The 21,757-nt window shown below is 37.3% G+C and overlaps 1 protein-coding gene across 7 annotated transcripts in view; it reads right to left on the bottom strand.

The window, feature by feature from the left end:
- The window catches only part of KAT6B (lysine acetyltransferase 6B), a 109,482-nt gene that overhangs the window by 51,451 nt on the left and 36,274 nt on the right, over positions 1–21,757 (bottom strand). For all 7 annotated transcript variants that reach the window (XM_063405887.1, XM_063405888.1, XM_063405893.1 and 4 more), the window contains exons 3-5: positions 5,964–6,072; positions 237–352; positions 5–86 (exon numbers count right to left, since the gene is read on the bottom strand). In XM_063405887.1, the coding sequence (XP_063261957.1) occupies positions 5–86; positions 237–352; positions 5,964–6,072 (307 nt within the window). The remainder of the gene's footprint in view (positions 1–4; positions 87–236; positions 353–5,963; positions 6,073–21,757) is intronic.

Raw genomic sequence — 21,757 nt, 5'->3', positions numbered from 1 at the left:
TCACCTTTTGGCATTCGGGATAGTGGCGGGTCACAGCACTCCATGTGGAACCCTCTATCACAGGAGTCGCAAAAAAGCATGTTATCCTGGGGGATGAGGGGTGGAGAAAAGGGAAAAGACACTTAATACAGCATTGCTTCAAGTTGTACATCAATTATTTGCATTTGGTCACGTGCTAATTATAAAGCTACTATAAACAAAGAGAAGTCAAGTAACACTGAACAAATGTAACTTACTGCATTTTTGCCTTGGATCCTACACGCACTGCATGTCTTGCATTCAATACACTGCCACCTCAAGGCCTTCACATTTGTTGTTAACTCGGGACAGAACTTCAGACATGAGGGATGTCCTAAAAAACACCAAAATGTTTTAGACAGCTTGAGATTTAAGATAGGTTAGACTGATTTTGAAGTTCAGCAGGATGTAGCCAGCACCACCAGAACCTTTGAAGTACCAGCTGCTTTCAGAATTTTGCAACACATTATTTAACTCATCTACTTCATACAAATATACAGAATAATTGTCATGAAACCCATTCATGATGACAGGTAGAAAACTGACTCCTACTATACCTGACACCAGTGAGTAGTCTACATAAGCACATAAAACTTAACTTTTTTTTTGTCACTAAGTTATTTCCATAGCATATTAAACTGTTGTAGCTTCTGAAAAAAGTATATTTATAAACTTGGCCACAATCCCCTTTCTTAGCAGTGCAACATAAACAGAGGAAATCTTTAGATAAAACTACATTAGTTATTTTTCTAACTATACTAAGCATCCACCAGAGAAACTAAATAGTTGAACTATATGCATTTTTTATTTCAACTTACTACATAAGTATACACAAAGAACAATTTCAGAGTAAAAAAAAGGGAAAAATGAATCTGGCAAGTGGTGTAAGGAAAGCACATTGCAATAGAAAGTTTAATATTGAGGGGTGGGTGCAGAATAGTTGAACTTCCACCTCCCACAGAACACAAAGGTTCCTTGGCAGGACCATCCTGTTTTCACGGCAGCCTTGAAGGCTGCATGACTTTTCCACCTAACAGGAGATACCAGGCAACTGAACACATCCAACACCTTCGGCAGCACTGGCAGTGATTTTTTCATGTCTTCAACAACCTCAAAGCATACCTTTAATCCAGAAAAGACAAAAGCACTGCCATAGCAAGGGATAAGCCTTCCTAAGGAAACACTTTATGACAGTCTTATATTCAGAGATTAACCATCAAGAACATAAACACAGGAGTTGTCAGAGATCAGAGTCCCTGCTGCCATGCTGCAGTTACAGATGGCTGCAGTGAGGTGGCACACATCAAAGGTGCTTTCTTCTCCCTGTCAGAGCTGGGATGAGTGCTTTCTTCTAGGTAATGGTGAATTCCCAGTGATTCAGACTTTCTCCATCAACTGTTTCTCAATCCACGACTGAGCTAAAACACCACAAATAAAAATACAATCTAATCTATGAGCATTTGCTATTTTTGCCTTCTAATGGACTGAGGCATGAATGGCAAAGATTGATGGAATGGAAAAGTCACCTGAATAAGGGACAATTTCAGAATTTACTTCCTTTTATTTTATTTATGCAAGGCTTAAACCACTTTATTGTTGAACTTCGAAAGACAACTTGAATTGTGCATTTTCTCAAAGTAAAATGCAGGGATATAATCTATTAGTAAGGACCAATCAATAAAAAATTCAAAGAGTAGTTTCAGAAAGATACTGAAAAAGCATAACCATTTGATTCTTAGCATACAGTTTAAGATACACCAACTTTTTTTTTTGTGGTTAAAATTGAGTATACACTTTCAAGAATGTGACAAATACACTATAACTGCAGAGATTAGTTCAATGAGATACTCTTCCTTTCAATGAAACCCCCTAGAGGGGCTGATACTAGTAATCAGTATCACATAAAGACTTATTTTATCAACTATGACTTAATAATTCTATTAACACATTAAAGCATAGTCATAAATCAATCACTTCCATGTATTTAATTCCAGTTATCTACTCTGCACAGAAGTGATTTATTTCAAGGGGCAAGGAAGTTGCAGTTAAAATTGTTGATTTTAATTTTATGTAAATAACTGCAATGTATAAACATATGAAACATCCATTCTCACTGTTACTTTATATCTTTTATCTACCAATGGAACACTTCTCATTCAAGCAATTGCACAGCTTAAGACATTTCTTTAAGCACTAGATTTTATTATGAAACAAAAATTCAAGAAAAATATTCCACTGGTATTAAACATGAAGATTCTGCCTAAAATTCCAAATCCTTGAGCCACAAGTAACTAGAACTGGAAGGGTGCAAATGAGAACCATCACTATGTATTTGCATTGTTTTTTCACTGTCTTTTCTAGGTATGCCTTAACAGAGACAGGCCAGAAACTTTTACATTTCAAAATACCATATGGTATTAATTCTTTAATAGATGACAAACTATTCATTTTAGACAGAAATTGATATAGTGCAAATATAACAATAAAATGTATAGTGTAATACCTACCAGTCATTAAGCGGTAACTAACAAGTTTCAATTTTTAAAGGAACTTTGTTTAACTACAGTCTTTTTTGTAGTTTAACAGATTTCTATAGTCAGCTGAAGATACTGTGCCATTCACTTTTTTTTTTTTAATTTGAGAGTTGAAGGAAAGCATGTTTTGGGCTTCCAAATTTGCAGTATTTCAGCTCTAACTGAATTGAAAAACACACTATCTTCTCCATATCCAGACGCTGATAAAATCCCAAGAGATTTCCAACAGTAGTTTGAAATGTTTAAACTGGTAATTTCTCCTGGTTCCACCACACAACTTTCTTTTAAAACTCTGCAGCATCAATATTTTAATATTTTAAACAAGTTTACCAGATTACTTGAAATTTAGACCTTTGCAAGCTGGAACACTCCACCAGGAATACATAAAGGCCTGCTTTAAAATGAAGCATTTCAAAATTCATTCACCCATGTTAGAAACAGTTAAGATTTGTGATTCACTGACATGGCAGAAATAGGCGAGATCAGGAAGTTTAAAGTGAGGATCTCATTCCTTTGTGACTGAAGACAATTTCTGTAACCTGCCCACTTTTGTGTCTTCCTCACAAAGCTGAGCTTTTTTTATTCATTAAGGGATTTGATGAAAAAGCTAGTCTTTTAAAAGAGCAAGCATTAGATCAGTGACTACAACTAAACACAGTGCTAAATTAGTTATACTAATGTCTCCAGTTATTTTTAACTGTAACACAAATGCTAGGAACTACTGTGTAAGATAACTCACCAAAACCCCCCTTGACTTGTGTCTGATAATGTTTTATGTAGAAAGCATTATTATTTAGGAAGACTTCAGCTATGGGCAGAGATGGTCAGTGCACCTGTCTCGGGGATGTACCAGTTTTTTCTACCTGAAGGTTTCTTAGCAGTTCATTTTATCCAACTAGCCCAATATCCTTACACAGACAGCAATAATTAAGGCAATTTCTATATTCCATCATTACTAAAGCATACCCTAAATCTCATTTAGAAAGCGATCTCTGCCCAGTTCTTTCCAAACATTTTCTGTCCCTCTTCCTCTTGACCTGAGTCCAGTCTCTCTATTGCTCTGTTCTTCAGCCTCCTCTGCCCACCATCCTTGATCAGTAATCCTCTTGCCTCCTCAGGATAACATACAATTTGAGAGGAGAGTACCTATGGGTATTCTACTTTTCACTATTTTTCCCCCTTTAAAAAAGTATTTATTATAATTCTCCAGTCACACAACTATTTCTCTCCTCATTCTACAACTTCAAACCCTTATAAAAATCTGTCAGCAGCAGCTCTTTAATAGCTTCTGCACATCTTGTTCATGAAAACAGAAGCAGAGTTCGATTCCAGTTCTCAAGTGTATTGATTTTTCAAAATCAAGAAATAGGGGAAAAGCAGGAGAGGAAAAAAAACCAAAACACAAAACCCAACTGAAACCAAGAAGAACTATGTCTGCTTTTGTAATGGAATTTGTTTTCTCACACCTGACATCCCTCATCTTCTTGAGAGAATCCTCTGTGCCCACCGACATAGCAGTGCATTTCATTTCTACTACCCCAATACTTTTTCTTTCCAAATACCACAAAAACGTGCAGTTATCCAGCTAGTTTCTGCTTTCAGAATGCAGAAGCACTACCTGAAAAGACAAAAGCAACTTGACACAAAAACAAAAAGGGAAAACAATCATGCCAGTAGTGGGCACTGCAATTTAATCTCTGATCAACTGAACAATTTGCTTGCTATGCACAACATGCAATTTCTTTTCTATTTGTTAGACAGCAAGACCAGCTTTGAAATACACTGCAATGTGCAAAATTACAAATCCAATTACAATAAAACTCCACTTGAGTGAAGTTTTGTTATTTATAAATTGCACTGAAATTGGTTTTTATTTTAGTTAGGCATCAGTAGCTAAAGTTTAACCATCCAGCAAACTGATTGGCAGTCTCAACATTTCATTCCTTATATCTAATACATCTGAGGAACTAATTAAAGATAATTTAATCTTAATGAGGCAGAGAGAATGTATCGGTGTTAATTCAAATAGAAGCTGATCCATGAAAGTCAAGACTTCCAGTTCTAAAGTGCCTTAAGACTCACCAGGGAATTATTACACAACAGAAGAGTAGCTGATATCCAAGCTCACCTGATTAATGTAAACTCTGTGCCCCAGACTCTAACCAAGTACTAGTTTTGCAAATATCAGAAAACAGATGTGAAAATAGAGGAGACCTGCAAACCACTAAATGAAGACAATTGCTGTTGCAGACTGGGTTAAGAAAGTAATTTTCTTATTTCAGAGTGTAATGATTTAAAATACATTGGCTAAAATACAAAGCAACTATTAGGATGACAGATTGGGAAGCAGACAATCAATAACATACCCCGATTAACTGAAAACATGTTTCTATTTGAACTGTTTTGTTTTTACTCCAGTACTGATGTAGTCTGTCCTGGGTACTGCCATAGCTACCACCAGCATACCCACAAAATTATAGTACCCATGGACTCCAGACTGACAGAATATCAGAGCTGGAAGGGACCCACACAGATCATGGTGTCCAACTCCTGGCCCCTCCCAGGGCATCCCCAAGAGTCACACCATGTGCCTTGAGAGCACTGCCAGCCCTGGTGCAGTGACCAGTGCCCTGGGGAGCCTGTTCCAGTGCACAACCACCCGCTGGGCGAAGAAGTTTTTCTGAACCTCCCCTGACACAAGTTCTCTTCCCTCGGGCCACAGCACTGGTCACCACAGAGAAGAGAAGCACCTGCACTAGGAACGGCCACAGAGTCTGCAAGAGCTGCTGCAACACACACCAGTGAGGCACATGCAATCAGTGGAGTCATTACCTTGTGCCTGACAGTAACAGGCTGCCCACCTGATGTGGGATGTTACCTGAAATATTATTCAAATTCCCTCTTGAGTAACATAATATTTTTATTTTAAAATGAACTGGATACTCAAGATATGCAGCAGCAAAGACTGCTATACAATCTTTGTTACTGTGATTATTCTTCAGCTTCTGAAACGCAGCAAATCTGTACAAACAAAATTCTTGATCATCATTTGGTGTCACAATGCAAAACTGAGTTTTCAGAGCCAACACAGATCCCAAACAATAACTGAATTCTTGTGCTGTAAAAGTGTGGTTTCCCCCTCTTAATTTACTCAGCAGATCTATACTTTGATATAAAGATGAATCCATACCTCTCACTTGTAATTACACAGATAATAAAATTCTAGTTTAAAAAAGAAAAAACCAACAAAAATCAAACCAACAAACAAAACCAAGAAAAACAAAAACAAACTCTTCCACCCTCCTGGGATCAGTTCTCAATTTGCATTTGTTCAAAGAGAGGATAAGGCTCACAAGTTTAAAACATCTTTAGAAGACATATTAAAACATGAACTTTTTTCAGCCAACTTACCACTGCTGCCACAATCTGCACAAGACAAGAGCTCTTCTGGTTTTTTTTCACGATTCGATTCTTTTGTTCCCAAGCAAAAGCTGCATATTGGGATGGGATCGGCTCGTGGCTAGATTTAAAAATAGAGACAGTTAGCTAACAAAAAAACCCCAAACCAGAACCCACCAGCCTCCATGGCTTTTACTTGGTATTTTGTTTTACCACATATTAATTGCCACAGCAAACGTCCCCTTTAGTAGCTTTGTCACAAAGATTTTATCTTAATATATTTCATAAACTTTAGGTTTTCCCACAATAAGCCACCCTGTGTATTAATCCATGTAAACATCTCCAATACAAGAGTAGTGATAACAAAAACAAGGAAAAAATCAGAACTTGAGATACTATTCTTGCACACACAATTGCAATTCAGAACACAATCACTTGTTCTTCAAATGTAACAGCGCTCCAAGATCAAGATGTATACTAGTCTGCATTACAGACACATATAGTTCCTTTACACAAGAAAACAAACTCCCTAAAAATTCACAAAGTCAGGACTTATTTTATTACTTGGAAATCCAATACAACTCATACCTCCCTCTGAAACTACCACTTTAGAATAAAAGCACTGGATTTAACAGATCAAGAGTCATCCATGCCAGTCTGATGCGTCCCATCAGCTTTGATATACACTCATAATAAAAACCATGGAAATCTTTCAATGTCTGGAAGCAATAAACAGACCTCTTCAGAGAATTACTTCAGAATTGATACAAATTTACTTCCCATCTTCCTTATCAATTACATGACAGACTATCAGAGAATAAATATCTATTATATACTTTCTGCATTACATTTTAGAGCTTTAATGAAAAAGCCACCTTCAATATCCAAAATATTAATATATTAATGATTACATGAAAGTATCTGTAAACAGGTCTGTAACAAATAAAATTATACGCAACTATTTCTCCCAAATAGGATAGCAATATAACAGAGTATGCTCTAGCAGAGACTTTCACAAAACTCAGATTAAAATGGTTTATTTCACAAATTCTTAGTTTCCAGATTCAGGTAGCCATTGCTGCTAGTTTAACATATCAAAGCAATCATTTATTGCCTTTACCTTCATATTCCATTTCCTCTTTATGCTACAATACTTTGCAAGCTGGCAGGCTATCTTCACTTGACCTATTAATCTGTATTCCATTACAGATCTGGGAAGTGGGGAATGCTTGTTTTTAAGGGTATTCTTATGAAGGAAATAGTTCCATGGTGATGTGCCCTTATGTCTCAACACAATGTAACACAAATATTGAAACTACTTCTATGTTATTAAGCTTTATAATAATTTTAAGTCAAGTAGAAAACTGACACCAGGAAGGTTTGTCCTAGCCACAGAGGAGGAGCACACAAACACACTTCCATATAAACACACCCCAAGGCCCCGTACTTTTTCTGAACACCTAGTCCTCAGAAGGTCTTCTCACTGCTCAACTCTTCACAATCCAATCACTGAAATACTGACATACTTGCATACCCCAATGAATATACACAAAAGATACACAGAGCTGAACTTTTAAGTAAGGAGATGTGCTCTCTTTCATCATCTACCAAAGGGAACTGCTGTAACCTTCCTATAATCAATAGGAACAAATGTCATCTGCAGTCTTATCTTACTAAGGTCTCCATTATGGATTGTAGGGTTAGCTGAAATATGAAATTGCTACTTGGATAAATACAATACTTTAAGTTATAAAACAGACATCTTCTAGAAATAGCCATAGTTCAAAAAAAAAAGCATTATTGGTGTTGTCAGTTTTAGAAGGATGACACTGCATGAGATCATTAGTTCTATAGGTGGGAAGGGTTACACCAATTACTTGTAGGACTTTCATTTGTTAAAAACAACATATATATAAATAAGATAAAATAGAATTGTTTAGTTACTATTCTTACCAGTCAGATATAATTCAACAGATCTTTCCCATCATTTTGCTTTTATCAGATATGTCAGCAAAATGATATTAAAACAGAATACATAAACTATGCCAAAAAAAAGGCAGCAGAAAAAGGGTCCAGAGCTATTCAAACAGATTTTGCAGCATTGTGTAGACATTTCTTAACTACTACTTAAAATTTAATACAGATAATTTTAAAAGACAGATTATACTTTTAGTGGAATCCAGTAAAAATCTCCTCTTGGCAACCATACCATTCTCTTTCCCTTCAATGTAACAGTGCTTTAGCCATCTCAAAAAGGCTTGCGCTGATAAATAATTTATAAAGCTTCACATATCATTCAAATCCAGGTCCACAATCTCATCTATCTTTCCAAGATAATTTTTTTTTTTTGCTCTAGGAAAAGACATGGCCATTAGCCAACATTCATTTACTTCCCTATTTCAAACATGCCCCCACCTCCTCCCTCCCCCCCCTTTTTTTTTTCTGAAGGTAAAATAAAGGACAAAGGTTGTTGGCAGTTCAGGGCTACAAAGACTGATGTTCCCATACCAAAACTAATCACAAAGAGCTTGCAAATCCTATTACTTCATATACAAGTTTCCAAGAAACTTACAGGCTCCAGTATATCTTTGAAGCCATTTACATTCATAACTGCATTACAGGCTCTGTTCTCACAACTACTGGAAGTTAGGAACACACACACCCTCCTGGCAGCACAGTAAACAAGACATCATTTCAATTTGCTTTAGCTTGCACAGTCACAGCAAACCTGAATTCATACTCGTAGTATTAGTTCTGGCTCACAACTATCTCAATTAGCATAAACTAAGGTGGTTTGGGGTTAATTTGGGGGGGCTGGTGCATATTTTTAGCTGTTAATTAATGGCAGCAGAATGTAGTCCAAACAGCAATGCACCTCCTACCTTAATCAAAGGGAACACTAAGAGAAATTAATCTGCTTTTCTAATCAGTAGTTTATCTTCTAAAATAGAGCCATCACTTATCTTTTGAAAAACAATGATTAGTCTTTGGGAAGGTTAATTCCATTTCATCTCTTACAGGAAGGAGTTCTATTCAAGTCAGTATTGCAGTATTTTGTACCAGATGAATCAGTAACACTTTTTGTGTTAATATTTAATATTTGCGTTACAAAAGCTTTAGGAGTCTGCTGTCTGCTCTGTCACACAAGGGAGGTATGAATAACTCTCACCCAGTAACATACTGCTGTTTCAACAGAACTAATAAGCTGAGAAGAATTTTTCATTCCTTTAATTTTGTGAACAAGGAAAATGACAACTTGCAAAACAACTTCGTTTGCTAGGTTACTAGAAATGGAACATTCACATTTAAAAGACTGCCTTGTTCTAATAACTGTATTCCCAACTGCAGTAAGAGCAAATTTACAGAAAATTCATCCCTTATGCCAACATGCATTCAGAAATTGAAGTTTCACAAAGAGCAGTCAGGAAACTGGATTTTAAAAAAAATTAAGATATACACACCATGGGGCAATAACAGACCATCATCTCAGCACCTGTAAATAGGTTGGGTTTTTATTTTACTTTCCAAGTAGTAATTGAACCACATTTACTTAAGCACCACACATTCAACTGCCAGTCAGTCAATCCCTTAAAACATCATACATACAACTGCTGTCCATCAATCCCCTAAACAGTGTTAAGATCATGTACTGTATGACAATATTGTATCACCAAAAAACACCACCAAATCCAATTTCACAACATTTATAATTTCAAAATTATTCTAAACAATAATTGATTGTGAGCATTGTAAAACTTGAAACAGTTTTCAATAAAAATATGAATGTGCACCAAATTTTGTTTATAGCTTCATTATCTCAGTCACTAAAGAACACAGGAATAAAAACCATGTTTAATATAAGTTTGTGCTACAGATAAAGACTAAAAATAAAAAGTATTGGTTTAGTGCCTTCAATAAGTGTTTTGTAATTGATCCAACTGAAAAAACCCCACTCCAAAGCCACCAAAAAAACCCAAAGCATTTTAACTATTTGACATAGTTTACACATTGTGAAACCTTAAGGACCCACTATCCTAACTGCTCACAGTCTTTACATATTCTGCATTCTGACTGGTCCACAAAAAATAAAGAATCAGAGAATGGTTTAGATTAGAAAGGACAAAAACCTAATTCCAATTGCCCTGCTACAGGCAAGGACACCTTTCATAACATCACTAATTCAGAAATAACAACATAGTGCTAGCTTTAGTGAAACTAGTGCAGTGTCCATGCTTAAGCCAAGACTTAGAAGTCACTTATGCAATCAGTAAATTAATTTGGCTATTTTAATGACTCACAGCTATCTATTCTGAGAAAATAACAGGCTTTTCCCCTGCACAAAATCAATCCTTGGTAAAAATTCAGCTGGACTTCTGTTACCTTATGCCAGAACTTGTCTCAGAACTATGGTCCAAAATAACATTGTTTTTCCTATGTAGTCTCTGTGCTTGTGGAATTTATATGCTTATTTGATTATATTGATAGTTCCCATGAAATTCTTAAAGCATTTAGCATGTTCTAACAGCCCACCCCCAATGAAGTCACATTAAGTCCTGAAGTTTTATTTTACTTTATTTGTGAGTATGCAGTTACCCAAAACTAGAAATCCCACTCAAAGCAAGAAGATTCCTATTTGCCTTGCTATAGCACTCTGAGGTTTTAAACAGACTCTCTGAAAACTGTTAGGCATTAGCTGTGTACACACAATTACAGACAGTCTTAAGTGCTTCCTCATTAAGTGTTATACACACATTAACAGAAATGAAAACTTGACACACACTCCCAAGAAATTTGACTAGTAAACCAAAACCCTCAACTGTTCACATTTGCAATGCCTCTCCATGCCTTTCCTGAAGCACCTCAACATCATCTGACTACCTGCTGGAAAACAAATCCTTATGCATGACACGCAGACATTAGATCTCTGTTATCCTATGAACAGAAACAGCATGTAAATAATTACAGGGATACCAGGATAGAGGGGCAAATTCTACTGAAAAGTGAGGCTGCCATGACCTTCAATACACATCCACTGTCCTGGTCCCAGCCTATTTACAGCCTTAGGAAGGACAGAGGCAGCAAGCTGTATTTCCCAGAATACCTACATTTTCACAAAGTACATTCAAGGGCTACCTGCATTCCTTTTTTTATTTTGTTTTTACCATGGTTGAAAAAAGTAAGTCTTTGAACAAGAAATACTGCAAGAAACACCTCTAAATACTGTTTTTTAAAAAATTAGTATTGAAAACCAAAAGCTTTATCAGGGACAGGTACTTATTTCTGTGTCAGCTACTGAAGCAGCCGCCCTTGGTCCCAGGCAAGACAAGGCTCTGTGAGTACTTTCAGCTGTAATCCCTTTCCTGCATTCATTCTGTGTGTGTAAAAACCAGTTTACTTTCCACATCTGGAAAAAAAAAATCATCATGCTTCAGGAACTGTAAGTTAAACTAAATTCAAATTTTTAAAACAACTTGCTAATTAAGTAGTAGCTTCCATGTTAGCTGTACAGGCCTGCAAAGCATGGTAAACAGCACACATTACTCAAATGATGGCAAACACATCCTGACAGGCAGAAGTGTGGAAACATTACACCTGCTACAAACCTTAACATAGCAGCTATGCATTCAAAGAGCACAAAGCAAAGGCCAGTACAAGGGCAGATCCAAAAAGAGAGGACTGACCAGGCTGTGAACTTTCTTTATTACACTTTTAAATCAACTAACTTCATAAATGGCGCGTATTGAGGAAAAGCTACAGTCTGAAACTTCTCCTCTTCCCCCCAAAGATTGTCATCACTGCTAGAATGCAGGTTTGTGTGCCTTTTTTTTTTTTTTTTTTTTTTTGTATAAAACTCACTTCCTTACTACACAGTGGCTTTGTGGCTTTCTCTCCCTCCTGTACTTTGAAAGGATATCTCCCTAAGGGCATTGTGATATACAAGGTAACCATCAGAGATACCTAGAATTATGCAAAAAAGAACAAGAACAAATTTAAATCCCTCCACATCCTCCTGGATTCACATGCCCCAAAGCCTTCTAACTGCAAGAGTAAAACTAGATTAGCTTAGACTTAATTAGCTGCACATAAGCCAACCTGAATTCATGTTTCATTTGTAGTTTATATCCACTGAAAATATTAAAATTCCACTTTCTGTTGAAAAACCACCACCCAAAACAAGCACAGAAGACATCTAGAGAAAGGTGCAAAGCAGTAGCTCAAAAATACAGCTAAGTCTCCTGGTCCACTGGAGGCTCAGCTTGCACTTTCAACAGAATGAAAATAAAGCCTCTACACTTACAGAAGGGAGGCTTTCCAACTATAGTCCAAATTCAACAGACACACAGAATTAGTGAAGTCAATCTAAAAACAACCCTTGGATATGTGTAGGCCCTGCTACTGTTTCTGTCAACAATCTCTGATACTTTACTTATTTAAACTGTATCCCTTCTGTGATCTTGCATTAATTTCTGTGTGCCAGGGTTTAACTCCAGCTGGCAACTAAGATGCACACAGCTGCTCACTCATTAACCCCACATGGGGATGGGGAAGAGAACCAGAAAAGTGGAGAACCCATGAGTTGAGGTAGAGACAGTTCAGTAGCCAAAGCAAAAGCCACATACACAAGCCAAGCCCACCAAGGCCATGGCCAGGAGAGCGGGGCCCCTTCACACGTCACAGTGACTTGGGAAGACAAACACCATCACCCTGTGTTGGTGTACCACACTGCCGCCTTCTTGCTCCCACTTCATACACTGAGCACAACATTTAATGGGATGGAACATCCCTTTGGTCAGATGGGATCAGCTCCCCTGCCTAGATAACCTCCAGGATTCTTGAGCACCTCCAGCCTCCTCACTGGCAGGGATGTATGAGAAGCAGGACTCCCTGACTCAGTGAAAGCACCGCTCAGCAATAACCAGAACTATCTCTGCATTGTCAACACCATTTCTAGCACAAACACAAGATATCATCCTCTAATCTCCCCCACTTAATATCAGCACACTGTAGTAGCTCTACAGAAGAAAGCAAGCTTTTTCCTCCTGAATGGGAATGAATTAGTTCTTTAATTTGTAGGTTTCCTGCTTTGGTCCTGCAACTGGGCTAAAGAAATGAAAAATGTATTCACCTTTCCACTGTAATAATAAGGGTGTTTTTAAATAATAAGAAGTTCTGTAGTCAAGGCTATTAATATAACTGGGCTATGAAGAAGGTAATCCTCAAACTCCCTCTTATGCATTCTCCAATCTGAGATCAGAGCCCAGCTACAGAACCTGCCACTACAAGGTACTTTTGCTTACCAGGTTATCAACAGCTCAAGGATGTAAATACATCCTATATACACTGCAGTTTTCTGTCTGCATCTTCCTGCAATTCTGATGACCATGACCTCCATTGTGTAAACATAACCTTGGGCCAAGCAGTCTTCAGCCTTCCTGAAAGTCTATCTTGGATGGTTTTGAAGTGAAAAGACCAAGGGAAAAAAGTTATTTTAACACTTTTCAGCTATGTTATTAGTACCTGTGGCAATATCGTTCCTTCAGGAATACACACCTAAGTTGTCTCTATCAAACAGATGAAATTGAGCAGACCATGCAACATCAGTACTGCATGTAGGCAATTCCACACTCAACGACAATTGGGTTTGACCTCTTCTTCCACCTTCTGCAAGGTACTCTCGGGAAATCGATTCAAAATGCATTTCTAAGTTAGACTTTATATCAAGATAACTCAGTTCCATTTTCTTGACACCTAAGACATAGATAACTTCAGTCTTCAGACTCCTCTGAAAAGATATTTCAATAACGCTTAAAATTTAAGGGGCTCCAACATTTTTTAATTCCAAACTTCATCCCTTCTGCTCCCCTACTTGCCTACTGTGTGACCAGCAACTGGTTCAAAATCTAAATCTTAATATCCAATTTCTGACTAAAAGACTTTTTTGTTTGTATGCCTGTGTTTGTTAAATTACACTCTTCAAACACAAAGCAACCTCAAGTATACAAATAACATGCTTGCTTTTTTTCATTCCCTCTCCAATTAGTCTATTAACTTTCACAACCAAATATGAGATCACTACTGCAGATCCAACAAGGCAGATTATCCGTAAACTGTGTTACTCCTTACACACCTACCACTAGTCAAAGCATGCCACATCTTCCAAGTGACACCTTTTCATTTCACGTACCTCAGCTTTTTTTTCTCCAAAGTAATGAGTAAGTCATTTACTCTTCCCAACTCCCTCAAAACTCAAGTCTTTAAATCCATCTAGACGTCTTAAGAGCATCACAACATTTGGTATTTGCCATGCAGTCTTTATAATAAAAATTGCGTCCTTCAAGTCTCATCTTCAAGGTGATTTTTTCCCCAAACTGTAAAATTTATAGTTGTTTGCTTAAAGCTGAGCACCTTTTAAATGTCGTACTTAAAGAAAAATTTCTAGGTATTCATTCACTTCTAGGTATTCATTCAGAGGTAAAGTGCATTATGTATCTAGCTTTTGACAATCATGCTCATCAGGTGCTAATTTCCACAATTTCCTCTTTATCTCAATTTCTTCACATGCTTAGGAGACTTCCAAACATGGTTTGCACTAGTTTTTGTCACATGTATATACAGTTGCTCATACAGTTGGGATTGCATTTCCCAACTCTGAAATTTACCACTGCAACCAGAATGAAGCAGGTGATGCACTTAACCACAAGGTAAGCTGTGGGCAATTCACACACCACGACACCATGGCCATGTCAACCTTCACATTCTTTGGGGAAACGTATTGTTTTACACAGATTAAATAAACTCCAGTATGAGAAGCACATGCTTCGTTGCTATGATATTATGTTTACTCAGATGTTTGTATATATGCATATTTTTATCCCTAACTTATTACCAAAGTCATCCTACATAAATGCGTATAATGTTTGCAGCATGGCACAGGATAATTATTAGTTGTCTTGATGCTAATTGCTCAGGGAAAATGTTTAATTGCATATTAAATTGATCATATGCATATTTTATCTAGTTTACTCTTTGGGGCAAATTTACTGTCAGCACAATCTAGATTTGAATAGCAGTATACTAAATACAGAAGCAGAGCTTTTTGAAATTGGGCTAGTGTCTGAAATGCAATCCTAAATAAAACAAGCAGAGCCCTGTTCTATTCCAAGATGAAGTAGGTGAATTTCTGCACAAAATCAAGACATATCCTGCCTAGTTGCCTCATATAAGGTAAAATATTAGGGAAGAGAAAAATATTAGGACTGAAGCAAAATTATTATGGCTAGAAATTCCAGAACCTGACACAAGATTACAAGAGAACTATTTCTTTAGACTTCTTCCTCTGATATGATTAGGAAATAGAAGCTTTAAATAGAGAGCACATACATTTTTGTTTTGTTTTATACATTCTGGGTTTTTAAACAAAAAAGTAGTTCTAGTTTTAACTGATGCACATAATTTGACATCCTTTCTGCTCAATTATTTCAAAAGCAAATGCAGTATAAATTACACCACTGTAAATAACACATCCACTTCTCTTACCAAGGCCCAAAAAGCAGAAAAATTACATGGCTAAGCCCATATTCTTACCGGCAACAAGTGGCAGCAGCTTGGCCATTTACCATTTGTTTTTTAGTCACTGGTTTCTACCTAGTAAAAAACACTGGCACTAAGATGCTTCTCTTCCTGGGGAGCTACAAAGTAATACAAGTAATGAAAATCTACTTATTTATCTATTTATTATTTTAAAAATGAAGTAATACCTGGTCTCCTTTCTGAAGCAAGAGGATGTGGACAAACAGCTGATTAAATGCTAACAGCTTCATTATTTTTTTTTCCCCTGACAGGAACTGAACTTTATTCTTGAGAGAAGAAAAGCAGTTTATTCAACACTGAAATCACTTGCAGGCATTTACCTTTACAAGCCATTGCCCAAGACACAAAACCATTGAAAATCTGCCATCTCTGTAAAGTACATACAGTACAGTTTATACCAGACTTGGGAGAGCAGCAGTTTTTTGCTTGATCATGTGCTGAAATCCATGTCAGAGGACAATAAAGGCAAATAAGCATGGCAGCCCTGTACTCCAAGGAGTTACCCAAGAGGCTGCCACTTCCAACAAATGACACAAATTGTTTTGTCAGTGTCTGCCTCTTTATATGTATAGATCCTGTTCAATAGTGACATACTATCAAGAAATCACAACCCCCCAAATCAAAAAGCCATTTCATAATTAAAACCCCAAATCACTGTAGGTCATTTTACAAACAGAGTAAAATAATCTCCCTTAGAATATAATAAAGCACTGCTAACTAGCCATGTGATGGAAACCAGAGCTCGAACAGCTCAGAACAAAGCCAGTAAACATTTCACAGAAGACCAGTTTTTCTTAGAAAGGCTTTCAAGTAGGCCTATTATATAAAATTAAAAGAACGTCTCTTGAAGGAAAAAGGCTTAAAATTTGCCTTAAGTATTACATTTAAGCTGTGGGACTGGGTGGGAGGAGGGGAATAAAAAGAAATTATTGCAGCAACTTGTATTGTGTGGCTTTTAGAAACAAATTCAGTGAGGCTCTCAAGCATTGGTTTCACATTGGTTTCGGTTTATCTTCTACACTATTTCCAGGTACTGGTCTGTGAAGCCCATGACACTGTTCTCTGTCCTACCAATAATATTAAATTGCCATGCTACTCAAGGGAAACACATGAATTCTAGCATCAGCCTTTGTGCAAAAGAACACAAAAAAGGGAAAGGTCAAAACCAAGTTCATTAAGTCAGCAGCTTGTTGACTGAAATTTTGTGAGGGGTTTTTAAACAGTGCTTCAAAGGTAATTATGGTCTGCTGCAAAAACAGCAACTGGACTGCTGATAGCCTTGAGAAGCCTTCTGAGGGTGATAAGCAACTTCAACAAAAAGGCAAAAACAAAGGATCTATGAATTAAGAAGTGAATTAATTAAGAAATCTTCACTTAGCAAATCCACCTAACAGCACTCTTGGACCATATCCAAGTCTGAAATTGAAATCTTCTACAATCAACCACCTTTCAACTCTGACAGGAAGCAGTAAAAGAACTAACCAATGAAACAACCTGTACCTACAGCATTATCCATGGTTTAGGGCCCCAGCCATTAAAGTAAAACTCTCACTAGTAATACTCAAACTACTTCCACTGCAAATTTTCTTGCGCAGTGGAACTGCAAGAACACTTTTTGATTTTATTCCAAATGAATGCAGAGCATGGCTGGGACAAGACACAATGATATACTCAATAAAATACACTGCAGAAATCCATTTCATGACAAAATTTTCTGTGCAAAGCCACTTCCCTTGCCTCTCCTTCACACATAGGAGAAAATATAGTATCTCAATGGAAATGGACAAGCAGCATGACAAGAGCTACCCTGTTTAACTCACTGTAGGATGAGATTAGCCTGTAAGACCAAGAGACAAGTAAATGACTCACTTCTATATTTCACTTCTTCAGTTTGTGCACACACTATTCAGCCGTTTTAGCACCAACAGATAAACACAACACAAATCTGATCATTGCAATGAAGCCTGCAACTCTGATCCCTACAGAATATCTATTTCAGGCTCCCATATAGGCTACTTTGAGAAAAGTATCTCCCTTAACCACTCTGAAGTACCAAGTAGATAGCAGATCCTGAGACATAACCAGAAGATTTCTTAATCACTGTTTCTTAGTAGTCTAAAATTTTTATTTGCAGCTCTTCCCTGTTCGTGTCTTAACTTTCCAGTATTTAAAATACTTGCAACTAAGCATTTACACTTACACCATAAGAAAGAATGTAGTCAACTTAGTGAAAACAAAAAAATATATATGGTGTTTTTCAACTGCAAAGCTGGTTTAAATGAGTAATTACGTTTAGATGGGCACAGCATCTCCTTCAAATTTGCAAAAGGCATGGATTTCTGAAATAGCACTTCAGTGATGCAAATCAGAAGTTTTAAAGAGGAAAAAGTTGTGAAAACTACTTGTCTAAAATATGATCAATATTTTCAATACTTCAATAACAAGCTATTAAGACCTCTCTATAGCCCAATCCACAGAAGACACTCTTTCTCTCTCTACATTGATGCTTACAGTAAAACCTAGAGACCTTCATTACTAGCAAGAAGTCTTAATAAATAAATCAACATCTGAAAGGCTCAATATCTATACCTTTGAATTTTCAGATTATAACCTAACTCCACTGGGATAGCTTTTTTTTATTTGGTGCAGGGGAAGCAAAGACAAAGCCCCACAGCATAAATAATAGACAAAGTTCCCTCCAGACTTCGAATTCTGCTTGAGATCTTGACTCCAGTCCATGAGAGCTGTGCCATTCATGTCCATACAGTTCACAAGTAACAGATCACCACCCTATTTTTTAACTTCTGGTAAATTTTTCTTGGAGTACAACATTTAAAAGGTGCTCAGCTTTAAGCAAACAACTATAAATTTTACAGTTTGGGGAAAAAGGAATACCTGCAGCCCAAGCTCGTTTCCTTAAAAAAAAAAAAAAAAAAAAAAAAAAAAAAATCGAGGTTCACTTTAAGTGACCAATAAAAAGACATACATTTCATGTTCCAAATGTAAACAGGTAATGTATAGAATAGTTAATACAAAGCACTCTGAAGTTCCTTGATCGGACCAGAGTGCCTTCTAACACTGCCAAATAAATAAAAAATATGATCTAGTTATTCCACACACACTAAAATAGTTTCATGATAGGCTAATTAATCATGAACATAACTTTTCAGACATTACATAATTTCACAGACTTGCTTGTAGCTCCCGCCAACAAAAACAACAGTTTGAATGAGAAATAAATCTACACTTGAAGAGAGATGACAGTGACAAAACATGACGATAGTAGGAAAAAGAGGGGGGAAAGGAAGGGGAAAGTATTAATTTCGCACAACCCCCCTGTATAACTTTATTACTCAAAACATAGCAAAGCTTAAAAGCCAAAACACACAAATCAAGCAAATGAAACTAACTTCTCACTCTAATCTTTCTTACTTCTCTGAAGTTACAGACTATTTCTGGAAATTATGTTTGACAGAACTTGAGAAACAAATCTAAATCACACAACTTTTTCTGTGGCACCTATCTGGGATAAGGAATCTCCTTGTAATAGCTGTGGGTTTATTTCTTATTTGGAACACATCTAGTAGCACTCAGACCAAGCATAGATCACTTTTATATTTCAAACCAGTCTCAGACCTACATTTTCAACCTGGCAATAAGTTAATACTTGATTAATTAAAACTATATATTAAAGAAAGTCAGATATAAAGAAAGGCAAAAATCAGTTTTTCTTAATAATGTACTTTTAATCCCCCTCGTAGGCCCCTCTGGTAACAAATTCAAAGCCCAAATGGCAATGCCAAGGCACTCTAACTGATACAGTAAGACGATGCAGGCAGACAGAAGTGTTGATGTAGGAAGTCAGCGATTTCTACTGTTAGGAAAAAGGCTCTCACAAGGTCCCTCCAAATCCCATATCAATGACAGACACACAATCTGCAGATTTATATTCCTTTTAATTGCATCATTGCAATTCAGTGATTTAGTATTCATAATAGAACAATTATAAGTTTGACAGTTATTTACTGAAGTAAAATTCATTGTTCAAGGAGTGCTGGAAAAGACTGATGAGAACTCATAACTTGGTTACATATCGTGCCCCTTGTCACACTACAAACAAAGTGAAGAACATCTCTGTATCATAAGCCACCAGGAGAGAAAACAGCAGCTGTAAGCAAAAGCTGCTGTTAATACTGTGATTCTGTGAGTGCTTCCTAACATCATCTCTCTCCCAGAAACTCAGGAGAAAGAACACTGTAACATCCCCCAAAACATCAACTTTAATTATGAGGTCTTTCATGCACTGACACCATTCTCCTTCTTAGTAACTACAGATAATACCCACAGGTACAGAATGAATTATTTTTTACTTTTTTTTCCATCTTATCTTCTTCAGGAGGAAGGACATGACAAGAGTATTTTTCTACAGTTTGAGACTTCTGTTTCCTGGAGAAAGGATGTTCCCCTGTACACAATCATAGTTAATCACGCGGTACAGCCACTACTCCACCACTGCTTTCTAGGAAAAATCAACACTTGCACTAAGACATCTGCATGTGAATTTGGTGAATCATAGAATGGTTGGAAGGGACCTTAAAGATCATCTAGTTCCAACTTCGTGCCACCGAGCTGTGTGCCTATGTGCACGTGTGTGTGTGTTTGTGTTTGCTAGACCACCTTGCTCAAAGCCCCATCGAGCCTGGTCTTGAAAACTCACAGGGATGGGACATGCCCAGCTTCTCTGGGCAACTCATTCCAATTCTTTACCACCCTCACAGGAAGGAATTTCTTCCTAGTATCTAATGTAAACCTTGCTCTGACCATTTCAGTTGAACCTGCTCCTAACCCTTGCCCTATCACTACACGTATTTGTAACAAGTCCTTCCCGCAGGCCCTTTCAGATACCAGAAGGTGCTATACATTCTCCCTGGAGCCTTCTCTTCTGCAGGTGCAACAATACCAACTCTCTCATCCTGTCACCACAGGAGAGATGCTCCAGCCTGCTGAGCATCTTCATGGTCTGCTGACCAGCATCCTCTAGAGGATCTGCACTGCTTGGAGGGGAAAGGTGGAATCAAAGTATAATGGAATACTGAAGTCATCAGCTGAGAGAAAAGGTATTCCCCATACAAACCTATACACATTCCTGGAAACCAGTATCTCTTAAAATGAATGACTTTATCCCAGAACTCCTCTGGTGAATCTTCTCTGGATGCACCATAAAAGGAGATAAATTCAGCGTAAAAACATAAATTGATGTCAAGTCAGACAACAGGGCACAGCAAATCAATATCAGAGTCCTGAACACTGACGAGAATGGAGGTTCAATAATCTCTGGGCAGCCTCTTGATTTTCTCAAGAATAAATCCTTGTATCAACCATCCACAAGCACATGCTCTAAAAGCTTAAAATCTCTGAAGCCAAACAGAAGTAAAAGTCACAACCTACCAGCAGACAAATCACAATGATACCACCTGACAGAGTTGTACAAGATGTCAGAGCCACGTTGCAACTTTTGTTTATACAGGGGCATAAATCTCTTACTGCATTAGGTAATTCCACATTCCCCCACTTGAAATTTATTTCTATTACAATTCTGAACAATGTACTGGGGCGTTTTTACAGCTTTCCTAAGTCACATTTAATTGAAAGCATCTACATAAAGCTGCAAACAGCTGCCAGAAAAATAATTCAGTGAAGAGCTTCAGTTTCTGGTTTGGTTCTGTAATTTTCCTCCTTTCACACCGTCTTTGGATAGCTGATTAAAGCCTCACTGTTTAAAAAAACCTCAAAACATAAGGACTGTTCTTTGCTCTTCCCACAACTCTTAAATACCACTGAAGAAAACCCAGCACTTGGGAGCTCTGGCCCTATCCCTTGGAACTGAGGCTGAATATGCAGCCGGCCTTCAGCTCTGCACAGTTGCCATATCATGGTCAGCACAGACACGTATCCCCCAAACGACACGAGGAAAACAAAGAGAGAAGCCTACAGCACACTTGTCACCGAAAGGTATCAGCTCCAAGAATGTAACATAATAAACTAATACTAATTCATTCTCGGAAGTGGTTACATCAAGAACTTTTCAGGTTAAAGACTAAGTTTACAGAGACATGGAACCTTCTCCCCACCCCAAACTCCCAAGTCCACTGGAGACAAAAGTGGCTAAGCAACACACAGTGGCATTTACAATAATGACTGGGGAAGACGACTCT

The sequence above is a fragment of the Prinia subflava genome, chromosome 9 (assembly GCF_021018805.1).
Source record: "Prinia subflava isolate CZ2003 ecotype Zambia chromosome 9, Cam_Psub_1.2, whole genome shotgun sequence".
Lineage (NCBI taxonomy): Eukaryota > Metazoa > Chordata > Aves > Passeriformes > Cisticolidae > Prinia > Prinia subflava.
The sequence above is the reverse complement of the archived record's forward strand: the minus strand, read 5'-3'. Positions and strand labels throughout refer to the sequence as shown.